We start from the raw sequence: 26,093 nt of genomic DNA, 5'->3' as shown, positions 1-26,093 counted from the left end.
AAGTAGGGCAACCTACAGGAACTACAACTCAACAAGAATTTTGGACTGCTCTAGAGTGCTACTATGGGCAGTTCCAGACACTGTCATGCTCTGTCTCTCAGGCTGAGCTTCCCAAGAGAAAAAAGTTTAATGGGCTCCTTTGGTTCAGCTCCAAAGAGGTAATTCCCTACCCTTGACCCCTACACTGACTACAAACAAGAACACACAGAAGTACACAAAAATCCATCTTCCCATTCATCTAAATATGCCATCAGTTAAGATAATCCTACTGCATCCAGAGATAAGGTGCTGTGAGTAAGGCAGAGGGATACAACTACAAATCATTTAATATTTATCAATACTTTTTGAGCATCTACTATGCACAAACAGTGGGAGATTAAAAAAAAAAAAAGTTTACAACAGGCTCCCTAACCTCAAGGGACTCTGTAGTTGAGATGATAAAGTAAAAAACAACATGAGAGGCATCACAGGCAGAAGGTGATTAAAGTGACATGATGCCTTAATCGTAAGGCCTGTTACTCATGCAGACAATGTGAATTCGGAGTTCAGAGGAGGAAGAAATTTCCATGTTATGCAGATGGGAATCTTCATAGAGGTAAAATTTGAGTTATGCTTTGTGGGGTGAGTCAGTGAAGTGGTCCTTGAGAGTTCTAAAAATTCTTTCTACTTATGAAAACAGTTTATGTCACATGTAATACAAGAAACTGTAACATATGTAGCAAGGCAGTATCTGGTGAACCTAGCAGGGAAAGGGAAATTTTCGACTCCTGAGAGAAAGTTCACGATGGAGGAAGAAGTTATTGAGTTCTGTGAGTAGAACTCAGCAACAAGGGCTGAGGATAGGAGAATGGTGGTTCCAGGTAGTGTGGTGACTGTAGTGAAATCCCTCCTTGATGCCTTTACTCTGATGGCAAAGGCATGTACTAGGAAGGAGAGAGCTGTGTTTAAAGAATAATCCAAGCAAACCTCATAACACGTTTTGACTCGACGTTGTTCTGAGACCCCTCAAAAAGGCCAGATCACAGAGTAAGGAAAGTATTTCTCTAATGGTAAGAAAAAGTAAGACCTGGGGACTTGGAGAAGCGGGAGTGTGACAGAAGGTGGAGTCTGAGGAACTGAGATGGAATAGCAGCAACAGTGAGCAGTTACAAAAGGTCTGGGGACTTCTTGAGGTACTATTTTTTTTAAAATATATTTATTTATTTAACAGAGAGAGCACAAATAGGCAGAGAGGCAGGTAGAGAGAGAGGAAGGGAAAGCAGGCTCCCGCTGAGCAGAGAGCCCGATGTGGGGCTCTATCCCAGGACCCTGAGATCATGCCCTGAGCCGAAGGCAGAGGTTTAACTCACTGAGCCACCCAGGTGCCCCCTTCTTGAGGTACTATTATATGGCAAAGGGAACCTTACAAGTGAGGCTCCCAAAGTTAACCAAAGAAGTAGAGAAGGCAGCTCTGGAGTTAGTGAAATTTACCTGTTAATATGACATAATTTGTATCTATGGGGTAGTGAGTCCTGGAGACATTTGTGTTGAATACAAATGACTTAGGTAGTAACTGCCCAACATCCTTGCGCCACAATTCCAAGTCCTCCCTCATCCCAGAATTATTCTGGAATCATCACAAGCATTCAACTTTTTCTACATGTAGACTGCAGACTTCACAGCCATTCTCTTGGACTTTCAGGCCTTGGGACTTTATCCTGGTGTCCACCGGTATCTATATGGGATAATCAGTAACCTAGAGTCAAAGCCAGGAGTAAAGGGATCTAAATTCTTCCTTCACCAACTGGCCTGCCAGACACAATGCTAGGTCTTGGGCATACAGAGGTGAATATACCTGGTCTCTGAACTCAGAATTAGTCTACTGAGACACATCAGCAAATAGGAAGTTGTGATGCAATGTAGTTAAGTGCTATGGGGAGTTAATCTAATCTTGTCTCCCAGGGGACTGCCACTAATTAAGGTAGTCCCTGTAGTCAGTCACTCCTCTGGGTCTTATCAAATTCCAATTATTTTTTTCAAATTCCAAAATTCTACTTGCTGTATTCTACTAATGAGTTTAGCAGTTTTGAATTACATCTAGAAAGGATTAAAGGAGGGGTAGGGATTGACAAAAAATAACGGACTATGTTTGGTTGCCAGTAAAATGAAGTTACACAAACCAGTTTGGGAATATTTTAGATGCATGCATTTTAATAAAAACTATACCTCGAAGCATATGTTAGCAGAAGCTGCGCTTATATTTATATTGCTGGATTATCAAAGAAAAACACCTGGTAGAAATTCCGTAAGTTGTCCTGCCTTTCGAGCAACAGTAGGCATATCAACTAAAGGGAGTAAAATCCATCTTACGAAGAACCACCCAAAGCTGATTCTTCAAAAAAGCGTTCTGGAAATCTCTGTGTATCTGGCACCAAGACCCATCTTCACTATCACGGTTCTTTCCAGAAACCAGAATTGAAGACTATGGGTGATCTCCGCCCAGCCCGGGAGGCTTCCGCACGTTGGTGACAGGTTGGGCTTGTTGTATTTGTGCAAATTGTCTTTCCCTTTCCCATTCCACTAGTATTGAATACCGCACTTTCTTTTTCATTCGTGTGGAATTTCCGGAGTTTTAAACACGTTAGATTACTTCAGCCTGTGACAACATCTGGCCGCCTGGAACCAGCCCTAGACCCGGTTTGTGCGGCCCAGGAGACCGAGAGAAACCCAAAAAAAACACATCGGAAGCGGGCCCACGCAACGCTTAACGGGGCTACTCGCTATCAACTCGCTTCCGAGGGGCCTGACTCCGCTGGGGTTCGTCCCGCCTCCACCCGGAAGTATTTTCGCTAGGGCTCAGCCGTCTCCCCGCCCATTGGCTTTTGCCCCAGTGAGGGTGGAACTTCCTGTCTCGTGTAGCCAAGGTCCTCCGAAGTGAGCAACCGCACGGAAGACGAGGATGTCCAGAGCTGTGGTGAAGAGTCTGGCAGCAGATTAGGTGGGGCCTAGCGCACGGGTGCTCACCGACTCATTACTGCAGTTCTCCTTACTGTCCTCCCACCGTGTTTCCGGGAGGCCTTGCAGCTCTGAGAACCCAAGCGTATGTCTGTCCGCAGGTTCGGAGAAGGCCATGGAGGTGCGGCGGCCAGCGCCACAGAGTTTCCCCTGCAGGCAGCTGAGTCCTTGCCCTCGGGTTTTTGCTGCGGGAGCTGTGGCCGCGGATTCGGAGGCTCCCGCGGAGAATCAGAAGCTGTCTTCTAACGTCCTAAAGCCCGAGTACTCGGAATCCGGATGGGACCGCCTCCGGGACCTGTTTGTCAAAGAGTAAAAGTGCCTAGGGTCTGTGGGGAGGGGACTACGAAGAGGTGTTCCCAAACCTGGGTCTTCTTGGGGTGAAGGACCCCTGGATGTGGTTTATTTTTAAATAAGATTTGGCGTTGTAATATTTGTATCCTACGCTTGTATCCTGACATTGTCATTTGGTAGTTGTGATGATTGACAGGACAAATTTTAGACTGTAAGGGTGAAACTCTACATGTTCCAGCTCTTAGGGGTATTTAGGGAATATAGTTTTAGTGTAATCCCTTGGCGTTATAAATTAGAAGAATTGGACCGAGCTAATTAGTGTCCGGACTGACCCTGGAATCCACATCTGCAAGATTCCGCTCCAGTATTTTTTTTCATATTTCACTGTATCCCAAACTGATACTTTGTGGCCATAACCCCTGCTTCTCTCAGAAATGAAGGTTGAAGAAATGCAAAGAGACCTGTAAAATTTTTATTCTATCAAATGAGGGATATATAAAAAATAGCAAATAATTTCTCATTTTATGAAAAAAGATATTAGCTGGATTAACAGATAAGGTTATTTCAGAATAAAGGATAACCTTTCAAATTGAATTAACTGTAGTGAGAAACTCGGGATATTTTATTCATTCATTCATTCATTCATTTCATCATTTATTCATTTATCAATTACTGGTGAAAAATTTGCCCCTTCATGGAGTGTATTACCATTCTACAGTGTTATCCAGTGGTTAAATTAACTTTGAAGTTTTATGATGTTGCTGAGGTTGTTGACAGAATTGTATTTACCTGCTTTCTTGAGATTTCATCATCTTTTTTAAAAAAGATTTTGTTTGTTTGAGAGAGCAAGTAAGAGAGCATGAGCCAGGGGGAGGGGCGGAAGGAGAGGCAGGAACTGGGAACCCAGCATGGGCCACCATCTGGGGACACTGACATCATAACCCAAGCCAAAAGCATATGCTTAACCCACTGAGCCACCCAGACACCCCTCATCTTCATTTTAAAGACAATGAGGCAGCCTTTCTCGTTCTTCCTTCTAATAGTTGAGATACGTGTGAAAGATCCTATGTAGTGCATAAGAGAAGAGGGTTATTTTGACCAGCTTTATAAACCACAGAATGCTGGAGCTGAAATAAATTTGAAGGTAATGTAGTGTAATTTCCACGCTCCCCTCAATTGTAGATGAGGAAACTAAGCTTTATAGAGATTGTGATCTGGCTGCGGGTCACTTATCAGTGGGTGACAGAACCAGAACCACAACCATGTTGCCATTTGTAGTTTAGGTCCTTTCCACCCCTATGCTGTTTCTTCACTTTCATTAGCTGTTTGGGCCAACCATAGGACTTCGAGCCTCTATTTCCATATCAGCAAAATGGGGATAAATATCACCCAGGTCATGGAATTTTTCAGGGAGCAAAAAGGAGGCAAAGCATATACATCTGGCTTGTTAAGTTTTAAGCTCTTTTATATTTTCTCTTCTGACTTCTACCCTATACCAGTTTTTATGTAAATGTTTTTGATCTTATTCACTATAAAAGATAAATACAGGGTTCAAATTACCGGAGTTTTTCCTATTGACATAAGTAGAAGAATTACAGTTTTCTAAGAAATTAGATTTCTCTTGTAGGTGTAGGAACTGTAAAGACTCATTGATTCTGATTTCAGAAATGTTATTGACAGGGCACCTGGGCGGCTCAGTCAGTTAAGTGTCCAACTCTTGATTTTGGTTCAGGTCATGATCTCAGGGTTGTGGGAGCAAGCCCTTGGATCAGATTCTGCACCCAGTGAGGTGTCTGCTTGAGATTCTTCCCCCCACCTTCTCCTCTCTCCACTTGTGCTCATGCACTTTCTTTCTTGCTATAAATAAATAAATAAAATCCTTATTAAAAATTTCAAAAAGGAAAATACTGACCTTTGGATCCAGCTTACAAATTCTTCCTGCTTCCAGAGATGTGGTTGAGTTTAATAGTCATCTAATAAAAGCACCTTAGGGAGAAAAAAAAAAATAACTCTGTTGGAATATAATATGCACCTAGAAAAATATACATAAGTACGTTGATCAGTGAATTTTCACAAACTATATACCAATACCGAGAGACTAAGCAGCATTTCAAAAGCTCTCCTTGTGCCCCTTCTAGTCACTGTCTTTCCAAGAGTGATCAACTAATAGCCTAATTTTTAACAGTGTAGATTAAAATTGACTGAGATTTGAGGTACTTATAATATAACCATGCTATTTAATTCATCGGAAGATTTAATTTATTAGAAGATTCTGCCCATGATGAAAGATGTGATGTTGGTATTGGGATAATCTTGAACATACTTTCGGAGAGTAGTATCCATAAATTGATCTCAGACAACATTGTCTTTCTGATGTCCTAGTGAACAACAGAGAACTTCAAAGGAACTTGAGAATATTTATAAGGCGGCACTTTCAGCAGGCATCATTGGCTGGGCATATGGGGGAATACCAGCTTTTATTCATGCTAAACAGCGGTATGTTGAGCAGAGCCAAGCAGAAATTTATCATAACCGGTTTGATGCTGTGGTAAGTACTGCTATTCTCAAAGTATTTGAGGGCACAGCAGTTTGCAATTTACTCAGGTAGGAGGATTGGAAGGGTTTACAATGTCAGAAAGAGAAACAAAGTTTATATTTAATAACAATGGAAGTCCTAACGCTAAAGTGCATACACATGGCTTGTCAGACCACTGTTCTTCAGAGGGATTACCACCATGGCTTTACTTTCTGAAATATATTTCTAATCCTTAGCTAAATCAAGGTTAGCTGTAGCATATTAACCCCATTCACAGAGCCTCCATGGAGGACAGTAGTTAACACTAAAACAATAATTAGCATTTATAACTGCAGTGTTAACTCGTTTGTTAGATCTGTATATCATTTCTGTTGTATATATCAGTTCTGTTGTGTAAGTGAGGAAGTTACAGCTCTGAGGGTTGTTTTGAGGTTTTTTTGAAATTATGTCAGACTTAAAGGCAAGTTGCAAAAGTAGTACAAAGAATTCCTCTCTACCTTTCACCTAAATTCTTCAAATGTTAACATTTTATTGCATTTATTTTATCATTCTCTGTATAATGCATACTGTTATTTATTTGTGACTGCTAGGGAGTAGGGTATAGTCGTGATGAATACTTCAGCATACATTTCCCTGAAAACAAAGACATTTATCTTATATAACCACAATATATTATCCAGATTAGGAAATTAACACTGATACAGTACTTTTATCTTATTTATAGGCTTTATGTAAATTTTGGTAGTCGGCCCACTAATATAATTTATTTGAAAAGTAAATAATTTTTTTTTTTTTCAGTCCAGGATCTAATTCTGGATCAGATGTTGAATTTGCCTCTCATGCCTCTTTAGGCATGCCTCTAGAACCGTTCTTTAACTTTCTTGATTGTGACATTTTTTTTTTTTTTTAAATATTTTATTTATTTATTTGACAGAGAGAGAGAGATCACAAGTAGGCAAAGAGGCAGGCAGAGAGAGAGGGAAGCAGGCTCCCTGCCAAGCAGAGAGCCCGATGCGGGACTCGATCCCAGGACCCTGAGATCATGACCTGAGCTGAAGGCAGAGGCTTAACCCACTGAGCTACCCAGGTGCCCGATTGTGACATTTTTTAAGATTCTGTGTTATATGTTTAGTAGAATGTTTCTCAATTTGGATTTGTTTAGCGATTTCTCATGATTAGATTGCAGCTCTGAGTTTTATCAAGAACATCCTAGGGGGCCCCTAGGTGGCTCAGTGGGTTAAGCCTCTGCCTTTGGCTCAGGTCATGATCTCAGGGTCCTGGGATCGAGCCCCGCATCGGGCTCTCTGCTCTGCAGGGATCCTGCTTCCCCCTTTCTCTCTGCCTGCCTCTGTGCCTACTTGTGATCTCTCTCTCTCTGCTAAATAAATAAATAAAATCTTAAAAAAAAAAAATCCTAGAACTGATGTTTTTTTCTTAGTACCTGATACCAGGAGCACATAGTATCTTTTGTTTCTTTGCTGATGGTATATACTTTAGGCACTTGGTTGAGATGGTCTTTGCTGGCTTATCCACTGTAAGATTACTTTTTTTTCCCCCTTGTAATTAGTAAGTTTCTTATGGGTACTTATAAGATATTTTGAGACTATGTAAATATCCTATTTTTCCACAAATTTCTGTGCTCTAGTTTTAGCATTCAGTGATTACTCTTACATGAAAGAGTTGGTACTGTGGTGGTTGCTATATGGTTATTTTCTAATTCATCTTTCCTATATTTATTTTTTAGTAGTCAGCTTTAAGGAAGAGCTTTCCCTCCTCCTGTATTTGTTTCTTTATGATTTATTTATATCAGCGTGGGCTCATGGATTCTTACTTTAGTCTATAGGTTCATAATCCATTATTACCATTATTTATCGTGAAGCTAACTCAAGTTGACCTAGGTTTGGACAGTTGGAGACCTTCAAACTAGCTCCTTTGTCTTTTTGATCTGTCCCCATCATTCTTTGAACATATGTTTACTTTTGAGCATAGCAGTTGCTGGCTCATCTTTTACTTTCCCAGCACCAGCCCCAGAATTAGTTATCACCAAAGCATTCTAGTTTCTTTTAGTGGAAAAATGGTATTTTAAAACTAAGATTTGATGCTGGGTGCACTCATTGCTTATAGAGTTATCATGGCTTTTGGACCCTGGTAGACAAAATTGGGAAATGTGTGTGTTCATGTGTACTTCTATACACATATTCCTACACACTTTTATATTATATTTATTTATTTATTTATCCACCTATTAAAAGCCAGGAGTTCAGGGGCACCTGGGTAGCTCAGTTGGTTGAGCCTCTGACTCTTGGTGTTTGCTTAAGCCATGATCTCGGGGTTGTGGGATTGGGGCCTGTGTTGGCCTCTATGCTAGGCAGGGAGTCTGCTTGGGGATTCTCTTTCTCCCTCTCTGCCCATCCCCCTGCTCACATGGTCTCTCTCTAAAATTAATGAATAAATCTTGAAAAAAAAAAAGACAACAAAAACAAAATATAAAGGCATGAGGCCATCCTGATACTCTTCAGAGAGTTTTGACTTGCCCAATATCATATAGTAGTTAAGGATCAACTTGGGAATTCTCTCAAAGTCTACACCATATCCTCAGAATATTATAGCAGACTTGCTCTATGGTGTGTGGTGAAAAAGTGCTGTGGAGACAGACGACCTATCTCCAATTCTGACTTTATTCCTTATTGTCTGAGTGATCCTGGTAAGAAACTTCTTCTCTCTACTTTAGTAAAAACTGAAGCACCTGCCTGAAAAAAATGTTGTAAAGATTAGATGAGGTAATACGTTAATGTAACTTTTACATAGAAGATGTACGGTAAATATCAGTTCTCTTTTCTTTCTCTGTTCCTTTCCTGCCTATCTATTTTACTATCATCCTTTCCCTTTAATTTACCACTTAGTTGGTTGTGCTTTTTAATTTTATGGTTTCTTTTTCCCAAGATTTCCTGAATATAAAAAACATGTCTACCATTAACTTTATATCTGCCATGGCATTTACCATATAGATTGTCAGTTTATGCCTCATTGTTAGGTTACTTGGTTGACACTGGCAATTCTTAGTGCCTTTTCCATTTCCTGATGGAATAGGATGATGTGGGATTTTCACTTTAGCTTCACCACTTAAACAATGATATTTCTAGAGATTGTAGGATGTTTCTGTTTAGGTGTTCCTGCCTAATCCATAGCCAACATCCCTCTCCCACAGTTTCAGAATAAAGAAGGTACCAGGGTGTTCTGGAACCTCACAGACTTTTCATTACCTTTAGCAATCTGCACATCGTGCTGCCACACGAGGCTTCATCCGGTATGGCTGGCGCTGGAGCTGGAGAACTACAGTGTTTGTGACTATATTCAAGTAAGTGCTCTTTGAATCGTGACAATGGCTCTTGGTATTCTTTTAGGAGCACATCTTTTGAGCAAGTGGGATTTTTAAAAACTAAATACCCACATGAAAGTGATTCATAATACTCTCTCCTCAAGAACTTTTATCTTTCTGTGTAAAAGATTGGGCCAAATGTGGTTTTGTATCCATGAGTGGAAGTCTACTATTATTCAAAAAGGTACAAGGTTTCTAAGTAAGAGAAATTCTGCAAAACTCTTCTTTACATTTCTTTTTCTTTCTTTTTTTTAAAAAAAGAATTTATTTATTTATTTGACAGACAGAGATCACAAGTAGGCAGAGAGGCAGGCAGAGAGAGGAGGAAGTAGGCTCCCCACCGAGCAGAGATCCTGATGCAGGACTCGATCCCAGGATCCTGAGATCATGACCTGAGCCGAAGGCAGAGGCTTAACCCACTGAGCCACCCAGGCGCCCCTTTACATTTCTTTTTCTAAGTGAGTATTTTTTCCAGAAATTTGACTGTTCTATGATTCATTCTTCAGCAGAAGGTGGGTCACCTAGAAAACCCATAGGCATATTAGTAATCTGGAACACACTGACAGGGCCTAGACTAAGACCAGGAATTGACATAGTGGGCACTTCTTTAGTGGAAATTATGGTCAAGAAGGTAAGGGGGATGGTGTGCCTGGGTGGCTCAGTGGGTTAAGCCTCTGCCTTCGGCTCAGGTCATGATCTCCGGGTCCTGGGATCGAGCCCCACGTCGGGCTCTCTGCTCAGCAGGGAGCCCGCTTCCCCCTCTGTCTCTCTGCCTGCGTCTCTGCCTACTTGTGATATCTCTCTCTCTGTCAAATAAATAAATAAAGTCTTAAAAAAAAAAAAAAAGTAAGGGGAATATGCTTTAAATTTTATGTTTTCTTCCTTCTCCCTTCTTCCCAGCACAGTCAACACTGGTCTAAATGTGTACCGAAATAAAAATGCCCTAAGCCATTTTGTCATTGCAGGAGGTAAGACATTTCTGTTCTTGTTTATGTTTTTCAGTCTTCTCAAATATGGTCTGGAAAATATTTAAGGACTTATAAATAAGAGCTACTGAATTTTTTGGTTAGCTTCTTATCACATCTCATTCAACATTCTTGCAAAATATATGAAGGGCATTATGTTTGGCTCTTGGTATACTTGGTGAGCAAAACAGAAAGAGTCTTTGCTTTCGTGGAGTTTACCATCTAATGTGGTTGGGGAGAATGGTTGCTGTGATAAAAGGTAGCAAATAGGTGAAGCAGTGGGATGGTCAGGGTGATCAGAGAAGGTTTTTATGAGGAGGTGACATTGAAGCTGATGTGTGAAAAACGGGAAGAAGTAAGCCCTATAAAAAAGAGTAGCCTAGGCAGAGGGAACATTGAGGATGAAGGCACTAAGGCAAGAAAAGTTTCTCAAGAGCAGGATAATATGAATGGAACATAGTGAGTGAGGGAAAGAGTGGCTTTGAGATAAGAGTGGTTAAGTGAAGTAGAAAGGGACCAGATTTTTCATGGTAAGAGCTTGGATTTTATTTTAAAGCTCTATGCCTCCGGTAAATGTGACCTCTTTAAAATGAACGTTAAAAAAAGTATTGAAATGTCATTTCCAGAAATGCGAATAAAGTGCCATATACACTCAAGCACTCACTCACTCGTGTACATTCTCTCACATACAAAAACATACATATAGTGTATGTAACATTTAAAAAATGTTTAATTTGGAATTAATTTCAAGCTTACAGAGAGTTTTAAAAATAAAAGTAATAAAAGGAACACCATATAGCCTTTATTTATGGAGGCTCAACTGTTGTTAACATTTTAGCCCATTTGCTTTATCATTTGTGCTCTTTTTGGGGTGCATGCTCTCCTTGTGTATATACATACACATATACATGTTCTGTGTATATGTATATACACACAGGCAAACACACATACACATAATTTGAACTTAACAATTGAGTGGCAACATTTTAAAATACAAAATTAGAAATAGGCATTAATAGCATTGAAGCAGCTAGAACTTCCCCTTTTTTAACTTGCAACCATTTTTCCATGGGTACTCTGTAGACTCAAATGCCTATATCCAAACCAAACTGTTTTTCTCCTCTAGCTTCCATACTTGTTCCTGCTGTTAGGTTCTCTATCTTCTACCCTGTTAAATTAAAAAACAAACAAACAAACAAACAAACAAAAGCCACAACAACAGCAACAAAGCTAAGCAATGATATGCTTCTTCCCTTTATCCCCCTCTTTCCAAGGTTCTAGTCCTATCAGTTATATTCCTTTAATATATATGGACCCTCAGCTCCTCTTCTTTTCCCACTGCTTCAGTCTGGTCTTCCCTGTTTCTAGTCTTCATGTGCTCCACTTACAGTGTGCCTTACTTTTTTGAAATACGAATATGATTGTAACACTTCTTTGCTTGAGTTTCTTCCAAAGTTTCCCATCATTTTAATGTTGATTCTTCATCTGGCCCCCATATACTGCTCTTGCTCCACCCTATGACTCTACTCTGATTTCCCAAACCCAACATAATCTTGCTTTACATGTATTGGTCCATCTTCTTGAACCTGTCTTCTCAATCCCACAGACAATTTTTTCAGCTCTTATTGGACCTACCTTTCAAGCCCATCTGTCAGCTTCAGCTTCCCTAGACATCCTTTCTAGCCCCTATTTTCTTGTCTTTGGATCTTTTTAAGTGTCTTTCCCCTGTGTTCCCATAATTTACTGTAAATACTTTAATTGAAGCAGTTAAAACATTATGTTATAGCTGTTGTTTTGCTTCTCTACTAGATGACTTACTTGACCAGAGGAAGTCTTTGCCTTTTTCACAACTCTTTGATGCAGAGTAGAGTAGAAAGATGTTTCTTGAATGTAAATTGAGTGTAAAAAATAGTCCTGCATCAGGCTCCTTGCTAAGCAAGGAACCTGCTACTCCCTCTACCACTGCTCCCCCTGCTTGTGCTCGCTCACTCTCTGTCTGACAAATAAATAAATAAAATCTTTTTAAAAATTGGTAAAAATAATAAGAATAGAAAAACACATCTAGGGGGCGCCTGGGTGGCTCAGTGGGTTAAGCCTCTGCCTTCAGCTAAGGTCATGATCTCAGGGTCCTGGAATCAATCCCCGCATGGGGCTCGCTGCTCAGCAGGGAGCCTACTTCCTCCTGTCTCTCTACCTGCCTCTCTGCCTACTTGTGATCTCTCTCTCTGTCAAATAAATAAATAAAATCTTTAAAAAACAAACAAACAAAACACATCTAATACAATAGATGTTTTTATCTCGTACCAGCAACCAAAATTGAACTTAAAAGTGTAGCATAAAGTAATTTCCCCTGAAGTCAGAATCAGGTCAAGGATATCTCCTCTCATTATTATTATTTGGCACTCAATCTGGACATTTATAAATGTATATTTGACGTCTGGACTGGCTGAGTGAGAAGTTTGGCAAATCCTCTCTACAAAAAGCAATAATAGAATTGGACAGAATTAACAAACACAACCATTTAAAGATGCTAGAAGTTGACCACAAGGACCCAACAGATCAGTAAGCATTTATCCAAGAATTTATACTGAGTCTCATTAAGAACATTGAGCGTCTATGGTGTTTCAGCCTAGGGGTGCTTTTGCCTTCTAACCCACAGCTCCATGATGCAGAAATTTCACAAGGATAGGTTGGAGAACCAGCTTCTGCTCCTTAAGGTGGCTGGATTTATTTGGAGCAGAGATCAGAAAATTCCAAGCCCAGGGGTATTGCTGAAAATAATTGCAACAGGGAAGGATAATGTCATACACCTAACGTGAGGTTTTGTTACTATTTGAGGTGAGGAATAGCCTGGCAGAGGAGGTGGAATCTTAACAGGGATATCTAGAGAACAAGACAGCCCAAGAAGTCTTTAATAAGATCCCACTTATTCCTAGCATGCTGGAAAGTTGCACACATGTGTAAGTATTTATGCAAATTCAGGAGAGACTGGTAAGGGCTCTAGCAAGCTGCTTATCTTTAGCTAATTGTAAGGGTTAATTGTGGACACCAAAAGAAAAAGCCAGAAAAGATTTATAAATTTTTGAATGCATTCTTCAACCACAGATACATTGGCAAGGGATAGAAACCTTACTCACTTGAGATGTTTAAGCATAACCTCTGATGACTCATTAGATGACTTCTTAAGCCAGAGTGATGCCTAGGAAGCCAGGCATAAAGATAAAAGTTAAGGAAAGGCATTAGTGGCTGTAGTCTGCAGAAAAAAAGACTCCCTAGAATTGGTCCAGGCAAGTTGTTACATAAACAAAGAATTATAGCCATCCCCTGGAAGGATGTCCTAACTCTAGAGATGCTGTAATTTATTACCTAAAATATGCAGTTTTCAACAAAAACAAATTGTAAGACATGCAAAAATGGGATTAAAAAAAGCAGTCATTGGGACTGTCTCTGACAGGACCCATCTGTTGAACATAGCAGGCAAAAGGCTTCACACCATTTTTAAAGAAATAAAAAGTTTGATGACAGTGACTTATCAAATAGAGAGTGTCAGTAAAGACAGAAATTACAAAAAAGAATCAAATAAAAATTCTGGAGTTGATAAATACAATAATAGAAATTAAAAGTTCGCTGGAGAGGAGGAGTTCAACATCATATTTAAAGTAGCAGGAAAGAATTGGTGAACCTGAAGATATACCAATATAGATTGTCTCTTGTGAGGGACAGAATTTTTTAAAAGATTTTATTTGAGAGAGAGAGTAAGCACATGAGTGGTGAGTAGGGGCAGAGGGAGAGGGAGAAGCAGACTCCCTGCTGACCAGGGAGCCCAACACTGGACTTGATCCCAGAACCCTAAGATCATGACCTGAGCTGAAGGCAGATGCTTATCTGACTGAGCCACTCAGGTGCCTGTGAAGGACAGAATTTTTTCAAAATGAAGAGAAGTGAACTGAGCCTCAGCAATCTATAGGACACAATCAAATACCAGCAGGTTGCTAGGAATGCTAGATGGAGAGAAAAGAGAGAAAGGGGCAGAAAAAAGTATTTTAAGAAATAAGACTACAAACTTCCCAAATTTGTTGAAAAACATTAATCCAACCATCCTTTTCTTGGGGTTGCGCTACTGTCCAATGAATGTCTAGTGAGGGCAGTACTGCTAACGCCTAAAAAAAAAAAACAAAAAAAACCCATTAATCCATACATCAAAGAGGCTCAACAAACTGTAAGATGAATAAACATGAAAAGAGTCACACCTAGACATGTAATAATTATACTTTTGAAAGAGAAAAATCTTAAAAGCCACAAGAAAAAAACAACTCATACAGGGAATGCCCCAATAAGATTAACAGCCAATTGCTCATCAGAATGATGGAAGCCAAAAGGCAGTAGAATGGCATTCAAAGGCCTGAAAACAGTAAATTGTCAACCAAGAATTCAATATCTAGCAAACCATTCTTCAAAATTGAAGGCAAAAATAAAGACATTGGCAGATAAACAAAGAAAGAAAATTGATTGTTAGCAGAACTGCCTTACATAATTCTATAGAAATTCTTCAGGCTAAAAGGAAGGGATACCAGATGGTAACCTCAATCTACATGAAGTGTTAAAGAACATTGGTCAAGATAATTATATAAGTAATTATTAAAGGTTGTATAAATATATATTTTCTTTTAACTGATATAAAAGATAATAATAAAAATAATACATAAAATAATAATAAAATTGAAGTATTAGACATATAGCATGTTTAAAACTGTATATGGCATTAATAGCACAAATGAGAGGGAAGGAATGGAAGCATGTTGGAACATATTTCCAACAGGAGCTGTGATGAAGTAGTAACTTGACAGGAAGAAATGAAAAGTACTAGAAATGGTGAATATGTAGGTTAATAGAAAAGAAGTCATAAACCCATTGTTTTTCCTTTTTCCCTTCTTTATATATGATTGTGTAAAATAATAACCCTGTATTGTTGTGTTTTAACATATATACATAATGTAAGTGACAATAATAGTACAAAGATGGGAGAGGAGTGGAGCTGTATTGGAACAGTCTTTGTACATGTTACTTGTCAAAAATTGTTACTGATCTGAAGTAGATTGTGATAAAATTAAGAAGCATAGGGTAATTCCTAAAGCAAGTAATAAGAAAGTAACTTTTTAAAGTAATAACAAGGTCAAAAAGAAATAAGGTATATAGAAAACAGATAGTAAGATGGCAGGCCTAAATCCAGCTATGTCAGTAATAACATTAAATATGAGTAGATTAAACACTGCAATCAATAGGCAGAAATTGTCCGACTCCATTAAAAAAAGATCGACTGTATGCTGTCTACAGGAGACATATTTTAGTTCAAGGAAACAAGTAAGTTGAAAGTAAAATGATGGAAAAAGATAAACTATGCAAATAGTAAGGAAAAGAGCTTGAGTGGCTCTTCTAGTATCAGACAAGGTAGACTTTAATATAAAAATGCTAGCAACAAAGAAGGACATTTTATAATGTTAAAAGAACCAATTAATCAAGGAGATATAACATTTATAAACATAAATGCATCTAGCAACAGAGCATCTAAATACATGAAACAAACACTAAGTTCAGAGGAGAAATAGCCAACTCAGTAATAGTTGTTGGAGGCTTTAATTGCCACTTTTAGTAATGGATAGGACAACTAGAGGAAATATCAACAAGGATGTAGAATATTTGAACAACGCTATCAACCTGTATGAACTAACATCTATAGAACAGTCTACCCAACAACAGCAGAATACACATTCTCTACAAGTGCACATGGGATAATCTTCAGACTGTATATAAGGCCACAAAACAAGTCTTAATAAATTTAAAGTACTGAAATCATACAAAGTATTTTCTCTGACTTCAGTGGAATTAAACTGAAAAAAGATGGGGGAATCCGCAGGTATTTGGTAATTAAACAACATATTTATAAATAACCCATAGACCACAAGGAATCACAAGATAAATTGGAAATATTTTGAGTTCAATGAAAATGAAAACACATGTCAAAATTTCTGAGATGCACCCAAATTAGTATGTAGTAGGAAATTTATAGTTATAAACATCTCCATTATAAAAGAAGATCTCAAATGAACAATCTAAGCTTCTACCTTTAAAAACTAGAAAATGAGCAGCAAAATAAACCCAAAGTAGGCAGACAGAAGGAAATTAGAATTAAAGCAAAACTCATTGAAATTGAAAGAAAAAGAAAAAAATGGGTGGAACCAAAAGTTGGCTTTTTTGAAAAGATAACAAAATAGACAACTTTTTTTTTTTTAAGATTTTATTTATTTGACACACAGAGAGATCACAAGTAGGCAGAGAGGCAGGCAGAGAGAGGGGGGAAGCAGGCTCCCTGCTGAGCAGAGAGCCCAATGTGGGACTCGATCCCAGAACCCTAAGATTATGACCTGAGCCAAAGGCAGAGGCTTAACCCACTGAGCTACCCAGGCGCCCCCAAAATAGACAACTTTAGCAAGACTGACCAAGAAGAAAAAACAAAAGACACAAATTACCAAGACTTACTCAAGAAATAGAAAATCTGAATAGTCCATAATAAGTTAATAAACTAAAGTATTAAAATTTTTTTCACAAAGAAAAGCCCAGGACTAGATGACTTCAATGGGTATTTGGGAAATTTCCTTCACAAACTCTTCCAGAAAATAGAAGAGGAAGGAACACTTTCAAACTCATTCTGTTAGACTAGTATTATCCTTATACCAAAGCCGGATGAAAACAACAAAGAAAACTACAGAACACTATCACTCAAGAGTATATACACAAGGGTGCCTCGCTGGCTAAGTTGGCAGAGCATGTGACTCTTGATTTCAGGGTTGTGCATTCAAGCCCTATGTTGGGTGTAGAGATTATTAAAAAAAAAAAAAAAAGTATGCACACAAAAATCCTTAACAAAATAGTAGTAAACCAAATCCAGCAACAAAAGAGGATTATTATATCATGACCAAGTGAGTTTATCCAAGGAATTTAAGGTTAGCTTAGAAAAATCATTTGACAAAAATCCAACATTCAGAATTAAAAACTCTCAACAAACTAGGAATAAAAGGGAACTTCTTTAACCTGATGAAGGTCATCTATGAAAAAACCTGCAGCAAATGTCATGTTTAAGACTGAATGATTTTCCCCTAAGACTAGGAATACAGCACAGATGTATACGCTTGTAATTTAGGTATTTGAGAAGAATACAGTCATATTCAGCATTATACTGAAGACTTTAACTAGTACATTCAGGTAAGAAAAAGAAACAAAAAGTACCAAGAATGAGAAAAATGAAGTAAATTGTCTTTATTCACAGAAAACATAGTTATATGTAATTAAGAGTCCAACTCCATTTTTGGTGTATGGCTGCTGACAGCTTAATAAGCCTCATTACTCCCTCCCCACCTTCAATACAGTTTTAGGTTCATAGTAAAATTGGGCAGAAGATACAAAGATTTTGCGTGTACTCCCTTCCCCACTTACATGTAGCCTCCCCAACTATGAACATTTTACACCAGAGTGGAATATTAGTTATAATTGAAGGACGTACAGTGATGCATCATTATCATCCGAAGTCCATAGTTTCCTTTAGGATTCACTCTTGGTATACATCCTATGGGTTTGGACAAATAGGACATATATCCATCATTGTGGTATCATAAAGACCATTCCCATTGCCCTAAAAATCTCTACCTGTGCACCCCACCTACCAACCTCTGATAACCTCTGATTTTTTTTTTTTAGTTTCCATAGTTTTGCATTTTCCAGAATGTTATATAATACTATATAGCTTTTTCAGACTGACTTCTTTCACTTAATAATATGCATTCAAGTTTCCTCCAGTGTCTTTTCATTAGCTGATAGCTTATTTCTTTTTAGTGCTTTGTCTGAATGCCAGTTTATGCATAACCTACTATTATGTATGTATTTCATTGTCTGAGTATATCAGGTTATGCATTACTACCTGAAGGACGTCTTGGTTGCTTCCAAGTATTGACAGTTATGAACAAAGCTGCTATATATAAATGTCGGTGTGTAGATTTTGCTGTGAACATAAATTTGCAGCTCCTTTGTGTAAATACCAGAGAGCATGATTGCTGAATCATATGGTAAGAAACTGTCAGACTGTCTTCAAAAGTGGCTATACCATTTTGGGTTACACCAGCAGTGAGTGAGAGTTTCTTTTGCTCCATATCCTTGCCACCATTTAGTGTTGTCAGTGTCCTAGATTTTGGCTGTTCTAATAGGTTTTTTTAAAAAGTATCTTATTTTTTTAAAAATGATTTGTTTGGAAAAAAAAAAGATCAAATTTATTACTACCTCTGGGTAATAGAATTAAAGATAATTTTCGTTCTTGTTAATTTTAAAATGTAGAAAATGAAAAAATGATAAATAGTTCTTAAATAAGAGAAATAGATCTCAGATTTTTTTTTTAAACAATGTTACTACCTGAGATGGCATTAGTTGTATTGTACCTGGTGAGGGAGGAAAATGAATGACATCATAGAGCATTCCTGTGGAAGGAAAGAGGACCTCTACACTGACCACCAGGTGGCACTGTAGGCTAAATACCCGCTTGCAGGCCTGCCTGAGGCGTGTAGCAGTAAAGAAAGGGTGAGGCCGGGGTTGGGAGGAGGTATAAACTGGGGTTTTTATTTGGGGAAAGCTTTTCTTGAAGAAGGAAGAAATGGAAGAGGTGGAAGTGAAGAAATTACAGATTCTTAGGAGGAGGTGGGCAAACATAGAAGAGAATGAGAAGAGATTGGACCCTAGAACAGATGGAGAAAGTAGGTTTATAAAAGGAATGTTTTCCTTTGAACCTGCTGTGTGGAAGAGATCGTGGTGGTATATTCATGTTGGGTTCAGAAAACTTACTTAGGGGTTTATGTCATTTTTATAGAAGGAGAACTTTAAAGATAGATTCTAGTGTTTAAAGAAAATTTAATATCAGGGTTTTTTCTGTGTGTTTGCTTTAAAATAGCTGTCACAGGAGGTCTTTTTAGAATAAACTTGGGCCTGCATGGTCTGGTGGCTGGTGGCATAATTGGAGCCTTGCTGGGGTAAGTGTTAACACAATTTCATTCTAAATTAACACAACATTCATTAATGCCTTACCTGTTAAAAATCTCATTCATTTCTAAAGAACAGTGTTAAATCTTAAAACCTATAAAAGGTCTTCAGTCTTGTATTGGCAGTGGCTTTGACTGTCAAATTCGAATTCTACTCCAAATGGTTGATTTTACTTACAGTTGTCACTGAGTAAAAACTGTTTATATATCACTGACACCTGAACTTATTTGTAATTTGAACAATGGTATTTGCAAGGAGCAGGAAAAAAGGAATAAGAAACAATTAACAAGCATGTTCTTAAAAAAATTTTTTTGTTTGTGTTTTGTTTGTTTAGTTTAATAAATTTAAAAAATTTTCTTCTTCAGCTTTTTACTTTGAAACATTTTGAACCTATAGAAAAGTTGAATGACTTAGTACATTGAACACTCATATTTTCTTCACTTACATTCACCAGTTGTTAACATTTGCTGTATTCATTTTATATCCCTCTGTATATGTGTGTAATGTGTGTACAGTTCTTTTTCTTTCTCTTTTTTTCTTTTTGGTACATCTTTGGAGACCTCATGATTCCTCATCTCTGAATATATCAGCATGTATCTCCCAGGATGAAATGATGAATATTTGCCAGTGATATCACAGTATAATCATCACAATAAATAATTTAGCATTGACTCAATATAGCTAGCTAAGATAGGGTCCATAGTAAAAAAAACTTTTAATTATTATAATTTTTTTAAACCCAGGATCCAATTGTATATCGTTTTTATGGTTTTGATTTCTTTATTAAAAAAAAGACTTATTTCTTAGAGAGTGCGTACAAGCGGGAGGGGCAGAGGAAGAGGAAGAATGAAACTGAAGCAGATTCCACACGAGCACGGAGCCTGATATGGGGCTCAGTCACAGGACCCTGAGATCACAACCTGAGCTGAAACCCAAGAATCCAAGGCTTAACTGACTGTGCCACCCAGGCACCCCTTGATTCTTTTAAACTAGAACAGTTCCACTGCCTTTTTCCCCCCAGAAAATTTCTCAGTTTTTTTTTTATTATTCCCCCCAGGATTAGATTTAGCTTAAATATTTTCATCAGGAACACAATATAGGTAAACTTGTTTCCTTTTCAGTGTATCGTATCAAGAGATATATTGGGGCGCCTGGGTGGCTCAGTGGGTTAAAGCCTCTGCCTTCGGCTCAGGTCATGATCCCAGGGTCCTGGGATCGAGCCCCGCATCGGGCTCTCTGCTCTGCAGGAAGCCTGCGTCCTCCTCTCTCTCTGCCTGCCTCTCTGTCTAGTTGTGATTTCTCTCTGTCAAATAAATAAAATAAAAAAAGATGTATTGTATCAGCGATTATAGGTGAAATTAATTTTAATGACTTGGTACAGTAGTTTTCCACTGCTGGGTGACAGATTACCACAAACTTTAGCAACTTAAAACACTACCCGTTTATCACATCACAGTTCTGTAGGTCAGAAGTCTGAGTAGGCTCAGATGGACTCTCTCTGTTCAGGGTTTTACAAGGACAGAATCATTGTTGGTCAGTCAGGCTCTTATTGGAGGCTCTGGGGAAGAATCTGTTCCTGAACCATTTAGGTTGTGGACAGGATCCTTGTGGCTGTAGGCCTGAAGTCATTGTTCTCTGGCTGGTTGTCAGCCAGGTTCCACTGTTCTAGAGACATCCCATTCTTTCTCATGGTGACCCCTCCATGTTCAAACCAGCAACCAGCATGTTGAATCCTTCTCATACTTTGAATCTCTCTAACTTCTACTCTGCCACCAAGGAAAACTCTGCTTTTAAAGGTTTATCCAGATAATTTACTTTTTGATTGACTCAGATTCAACTGATTACTAACCTTAATTATATCTGTAAAATTTTCCCTTGTAATATAATCATGGGTATAATATACTTATAGTTGAGGGATTAAGGCAGGACAGTTTGGGGGGCCATTTTAGAATTCTGCCTACCACATTTGGTATCTACTAAATTCCTCCACTCTAAGGGTATCTTTTGCCCATTGTGATTAACAAGTAATCTATAGGATAAGATTGAATAGCCTGTTCTCCAGCTATCTTTTTTTCTTGTGGTTTTAATGATCTATTATAATTGTTGGTGTCATCAGTTATTATAAAGATGGTTGCAAAATGATTTGTTAGTTCTGTCTTTTCTTTGTTTTTGTTAGTTGGCATTTACTTGAATAGAAGAGTTCTCCCTTTCCCTCCACCTATGCCCTCCCTTTTTCTATCCCCTTTTTAGGAGGAAGTAACACTGTAGATTCATGCATTCTTTTTTAAAATTCTTTTTAAAAATTCAGCATGTCATAATCCATTGCTGACATGATGTTTATTATATTGTGTTTTTTTGTTTGCATTTTAGCAAACTCAACCCCCAATGTGGGGCTTGAACTCAGGACCCCAAGATCAAGAGTCATATGCTCTACTGACTGAGCCAGCAAGGCACTCCCTGTTATGTTGTTAATATACCAACTTAGTTTGAAAGGGAAAATTGTTGAAATTAGAAGCCAAAATAATTTCTTTTTCTTTGTCATTAAAAACACATAACATAAATTTTATCATCTTAACCATTTTAAGTGTACAGTTTAGTGGTGTTAGGTATATTCACACTTTGTACAAATGATCTCTAGAACTTTTTCATCTTGCAAAACTGAAAACTCTTTACCCATTAAACATTAATTCTCCCCTCCCCTTATCCCCCAGCCTTTGGCAACCACCTTTCTACTTTGTTTCTATGATTTTGACTACTTTAAATACTTCATATTAATGGAATCATATAATATTTGTCCTTTTATAACTGGCTTATTTCACTTAGCATAACATCCTCAAGGTTGATCCATGTAGCATGTGACAGGATCTTCTTTTTAAAGGCTGCATAGTGCTCCATTGTATAGACCACATTTTCTTTATCTGTTTGTCAGTGGACATATGCATTTAGCAAAAATACTTTTTTTTTTTAATTCTTTTTTTTTTTTTAAGATTTTATTTATTTATTTGACAGACAGAGATCACAAGTAGGCAGAGAGGCAGGCAGAGAGAGAGGGAGAGGGGGAGAAGCAGGCTCCCCACCAAGCAGAGAGGCCGATATGGGACTCGATCTCAGGACTCTGGGATCATAACTTGAGCCGAAGGCAGTGGCTTAACCCACTGAGCCACCCAGGCGCCCCGAGCAAAAATACTTTTTTGAATGAGCTTACTTACATTGCAGTCTGTGGAAATTTAAGTTATATCAGAGTCAAAAACTCCTTCTCTTCAAGAACACAAGAACCAAACCCTCTTCTGTTATTGTAATAAGTGTTAACTATATCAGTTTCTTGATAGTAACTATTGACATTACAGGTGAGACTGTTGTGCCAGACTTCTGAATTTGAGAATGTTTTGGTGGTTCCACCTCCAGAAGCTAGTAGTATCCTTCCTCCAACCAAAAATGTCCTCCACAGTTCCTGCCTCCTATTGGGTTCAGTACCATTCCTGGTGTTGGTTTCACTTCTGAGAAATCTTTGGTATAAATCTCCTTACTAGAACTGTCATAAGTATATATTTTCCCAGTTTATCATTCATGATAAAACACAGAGCCAATTTATAGACCTGTTGTTTTTATACCAGTTAATTTTAGGATGTTGCAGTGATTGTTTTTCTCTACTGTTTAGAAGAGGAGAAAGGAAATTGCCTTAATAATTTTCTCTTCATTCGACAAGGACACTTTGTCAGAGTTCCTATATCTGTCAGAGAAGAAGTGAATCAGTCAGTGTTGCTCATGCCTTAGCAGACCTTCCCATGGTGTGTGGGCTAATGGCTCCTTTGTCCAAAGCTTTCTCTGCTTCCCTCTCAGCACTCCTGTAGGAAGTCTGTTGATGGCATTTCAGAAGTTCTATGGTGAGACTGTCCAAGAGAGAACACAGAAGGATCGCAAGGCACTCCATGAGCTGAAGCTGGAAGAAAGGTAAGGAGCATGTGAAGATGAGGGTATCTGACTTTCTTAGCCATCCTGATGCTCTCTTAACCCAGCTCCTCTAAACTGCCCCTCAACTCAAAGATGAGTTTCTGGGGCACCTGGCTGGCTCAGTCAGAGGAGCACTCTTAAATCTCAGGGTTGTGAGTTCAGGTCCCATGTTGGGTGTAGAGATTACTTAAAAAAAAAAAAAAAATCTCGAAGAAGAGTTTCATTTTCTTCACCTTGTACACTATCTGGTTTTTTAATCTCTTTAGTGAAGGAATAGAAAATGGAAAGACACTATTTTTATTTTTAATCTGATGAGGGACATTCTTTAGATACATTTATTTTTAAGTTAAGATATTCCAAACCTCACTTGGTTGCATATTTTTTTCTTTTTCTATATTCTTGACCGCATAGGAAATTACTTAAAAGAAGTGGACAGCAATGAGTGAGTTTCACTTGGCATTATTTAAAAGGTTATATCCCACATTACACATGCATCTGTGAACAATACAGAGCATGTTAGGGCTCTACATTCAAAGATTCCACTTCTTGCTGTGGATGCACGTGAATTAGGTAGTTAAAGTGGCTGTTAGTGGACTAGATGCTACTGAAGAGGAGGAAAACTTTGACCTGTGCCATCTAGTCACTCCCTGGGGTCCAGTTATCAGACTGAGAGTGGACTTTGTGCTGATTCTTTGTAAGATGACTGTAACAGGCTGCTAGCTGGCACTCTTGGTACAAAGGATTCTCGTGGCTTAGCTTCCTTCGTACTGACGAAAGCTGCTGCTGTTTTGGTAGTTGAATAGATAAGCAGTCTGTTTTTTTGTCCCCATATTTTTACTTGAAGCTTCCATTTGTGCTAAACACACATACACACATGGAAATTCTTAATATCTGTAGATCAGTTGTTCAGGGACTTAGGTTCTATAGGAGAAAAAGCATGGATTTTGCAGCCACTGAAACCTTGAAAACAAACCTTGAATCCCAATTAGGCTATTGATTAATTCTATGACCTTGGCTATTTTACTTAACTTCAGGCCCTCTTGTTTTCTTAGCCATTCTGAGGGCAGAATCACACCACAATGCTCAGTATATATTTGTTCCATTCACTCCTCTTCTCCAGAGTAAGAGGGTAGGTGAAATATGTAGTTATCTAAGTTGTAGGATAAAGCACTTAAAATTCTAATTGCCAGCATAAAATGTGATGTGGAGAATTATAAGCATGAAAGCTTATAGTTTAGCTTGTTTCTAGGTCTTTAGGTGTCATAAGAAACTTGTTTTTTTTGGTTTTGTTTGTTTTTTAAGAAAAGGAAGCTTTGAGAAAGGAGTTGGAAAGTAAGGAAAGTATATTGGTATTTGAATTTGATACGGAGAGTTGGAGAAGTATTAACGTTTTGAAAAATATGAACAGACAATAATTGTATCCTAATAAAAAAAAGGAAACCAGAAAAATAACTAGAAAATTTGACCAGTTATTAAAAACAATAAACTGAATTGAATTGAATTATATTAATGAAAGGTACTTTAGAAGGAAAAAGGGTCAAAATATATAGGATATTTTTGTGTCTATGATATATATGTGATATTCCTGAGGAGTTAATTTAATACATAGGTTTTATTTTTTTTAAGATTTTATTGATTTATACACAAGTAGGGGGAGCAGCAGGGAGAGGGAGAAGCAGGCTCCCCACTGAGCACGGAGGCTGATGTGGGACTCAATCCCAGGACCCTGGGATCATGACCTGAGCCGAAGGCAGCTGCGTAACCAACTGAGCCACCTAGGCACCCTAATTCAATACATAGTTAAAGAACTTACTATATGCCTGCTTCTTTGCTTGAAAATAACTATAGAAAGTTCAAATAGAGTGAGAATATAAAAAATTGCCTTAGTGAGCGGAAAATGTAGAGAACTAGCTATGGAGATATAGAAGAAGAAATGGTCAAACCATGTAATGAAGAATTGGGAAAAAAGTCATGGATGACCTTGATAATCACTTAAAGAAAGGAAGAAGCTAGTACTAGATTTAGAAAAAGAACTGATCTATTATTTGGAAACTGGATTTTAACTCTTTGTAAATACATCAATAATAACATCAGTAATGTTGTCCCATCTGACTTTTCCATATTGAATTTACCGTTGTTGCAGCCTTTGTGCAGTTCCTTTAACATCTGGCAACAGAGAGGTAATGGAGTGGCAGGGGGCTCACATCACCTCCCCCCACCCCGCCCTTGGCCCTGAGGGCAAGAGGGCAGCCAGTTTGCAAGGCTCACACTTAAGCTGGGGGTGCTTTAGTTCTTGCATAATACCCCTGCAGGAACTCTGGAATATTTTAGGAATCAAAGCTTCTGCCACAGCAGTGTCCATTTTGGTGATGTAATAATCGTAGTCAGCCTGTGAGTGGAACAGATTAGGAGAGCATAGAAAGTCATTGTTTTTGAAGTACAAAGAGTAATGTTTGCTCATAAGGCACAGGGAGAATGGATAAATACTATCTTTTTAAAAAAAATCTAAGAACTAAAAAACAGAGCAGTACATGATAATATTCTTTTCATTCTTTTATTACAGCAAAGCCAGACTACAATTTACTGAGCTCCTCCCTGAAGAAATTGAAAGTAGGTTACAGAAAAATCAATCCAAAGATGATGTCCAGAAAATCGAAGCACTGCTAAATCTTCCTAGAAACCCTTCATCAACAAATAAACAAGACAAAGACTGAAAATGTTCTGGACTGGACTTTCATTGGTGAATTAAAGGGATCTGTGTCCATTGAATGCCAATGGCTAGGCTTCTCCTTGGTCAGCCTGCTGACAGGTGTAAATGCTGGCATCTCTAGTGGCAGTGACTTGCTCTTATCTTTTTTTAACCAAGAATTGAGCTTTTTTTTTTTTTAACGATTTTATT

General features: G+C 38.2%; 1 protein-coding gene and 1 non-coding gene across 2 annotated transcripts; both read left to right on the top strand.

Moving 5' to 3' along the window:
- Positions 1-2,834: 2,834 nt before the first annotated feature.
- TIMMDC1 (translocase of inner mitochondrial membrane domain containing 1) lies at positions 2,835-25,911 on the top strand. The gene is made up of 8 exons (XM_046003281.1): positions 2,835-2,977; positions 3,096-3,303; positions 5,668-5,833; positions 9,091-9,179; positions 10,101-10,168; positions 19,155-19,233; positions 23,084-23,194; positions 25,758-25,911. Exons 2-8 carry the CDS (start codon positions 3,110-3,112, stop codon positions 25,906-25,908), a joined length of 858 nt encoding a protein of 285 aa, XP_045859237.1. The 5' UTR covers positions 2,835-2,977; positions 3,096-3,109; the 3' UTR covers positions 25,909-25,911.
- On the top strand, positions 14,260-14,446 carry LOC123941132. Its single transcript, XR_006818216.1, has one exon. It is a non-coding gene; the product is annotated as a U4atac minor spliceosomal RNA (small nuclear RNA).
- Positions 25,912-26,093: the final 182 nt, after the last annotated feature.

Source organism: Meles meles, chromosome 4 (genome assembly GCF_922984935.1).
Source record: "Meles meles chromosome 4, mMelMel3.1 paternal haplotype, whole genome shotgun sequence".
Taxonomy (NCBI): domain Eukaryota; kingdom Metazoa; phylum Chordata; class Mammalia; order Carnivora; family Mustelidae; genus Meles; species Meles meles.
This window is presented reverse-complemented; position numbering and strand designations above follow the sequence as displayed.

What these genes read in the sequence shown, in the direction of transcription:
- TIMMDC1 (XM_046003281.1), top strand. Translation starts at nt 3,110, where the DNA reads ATGGAGGTGCGGCGGCCAGCGCCACAGAGTTTCCCCTGCAGGCAGCTG. An exon ending in ATAACCGGTTTGATGCTGTG is followed by an intron (nt 5,834 to 9,090) that starts GTAAGTACTGCT and finishes CATTACCTTTAG; the next exon opens with CAATCTGCACATCGTGCTGC. An exon ending in ATAATTGGAGCCTTGCTGGG is followed by an intron (nt 19,234 to 23,083) that starts GTAAGTGTTAAC and finishes CTTCCCTCTCAG; the next exon opens with CACTCCTGTAGGAAGTCTGT.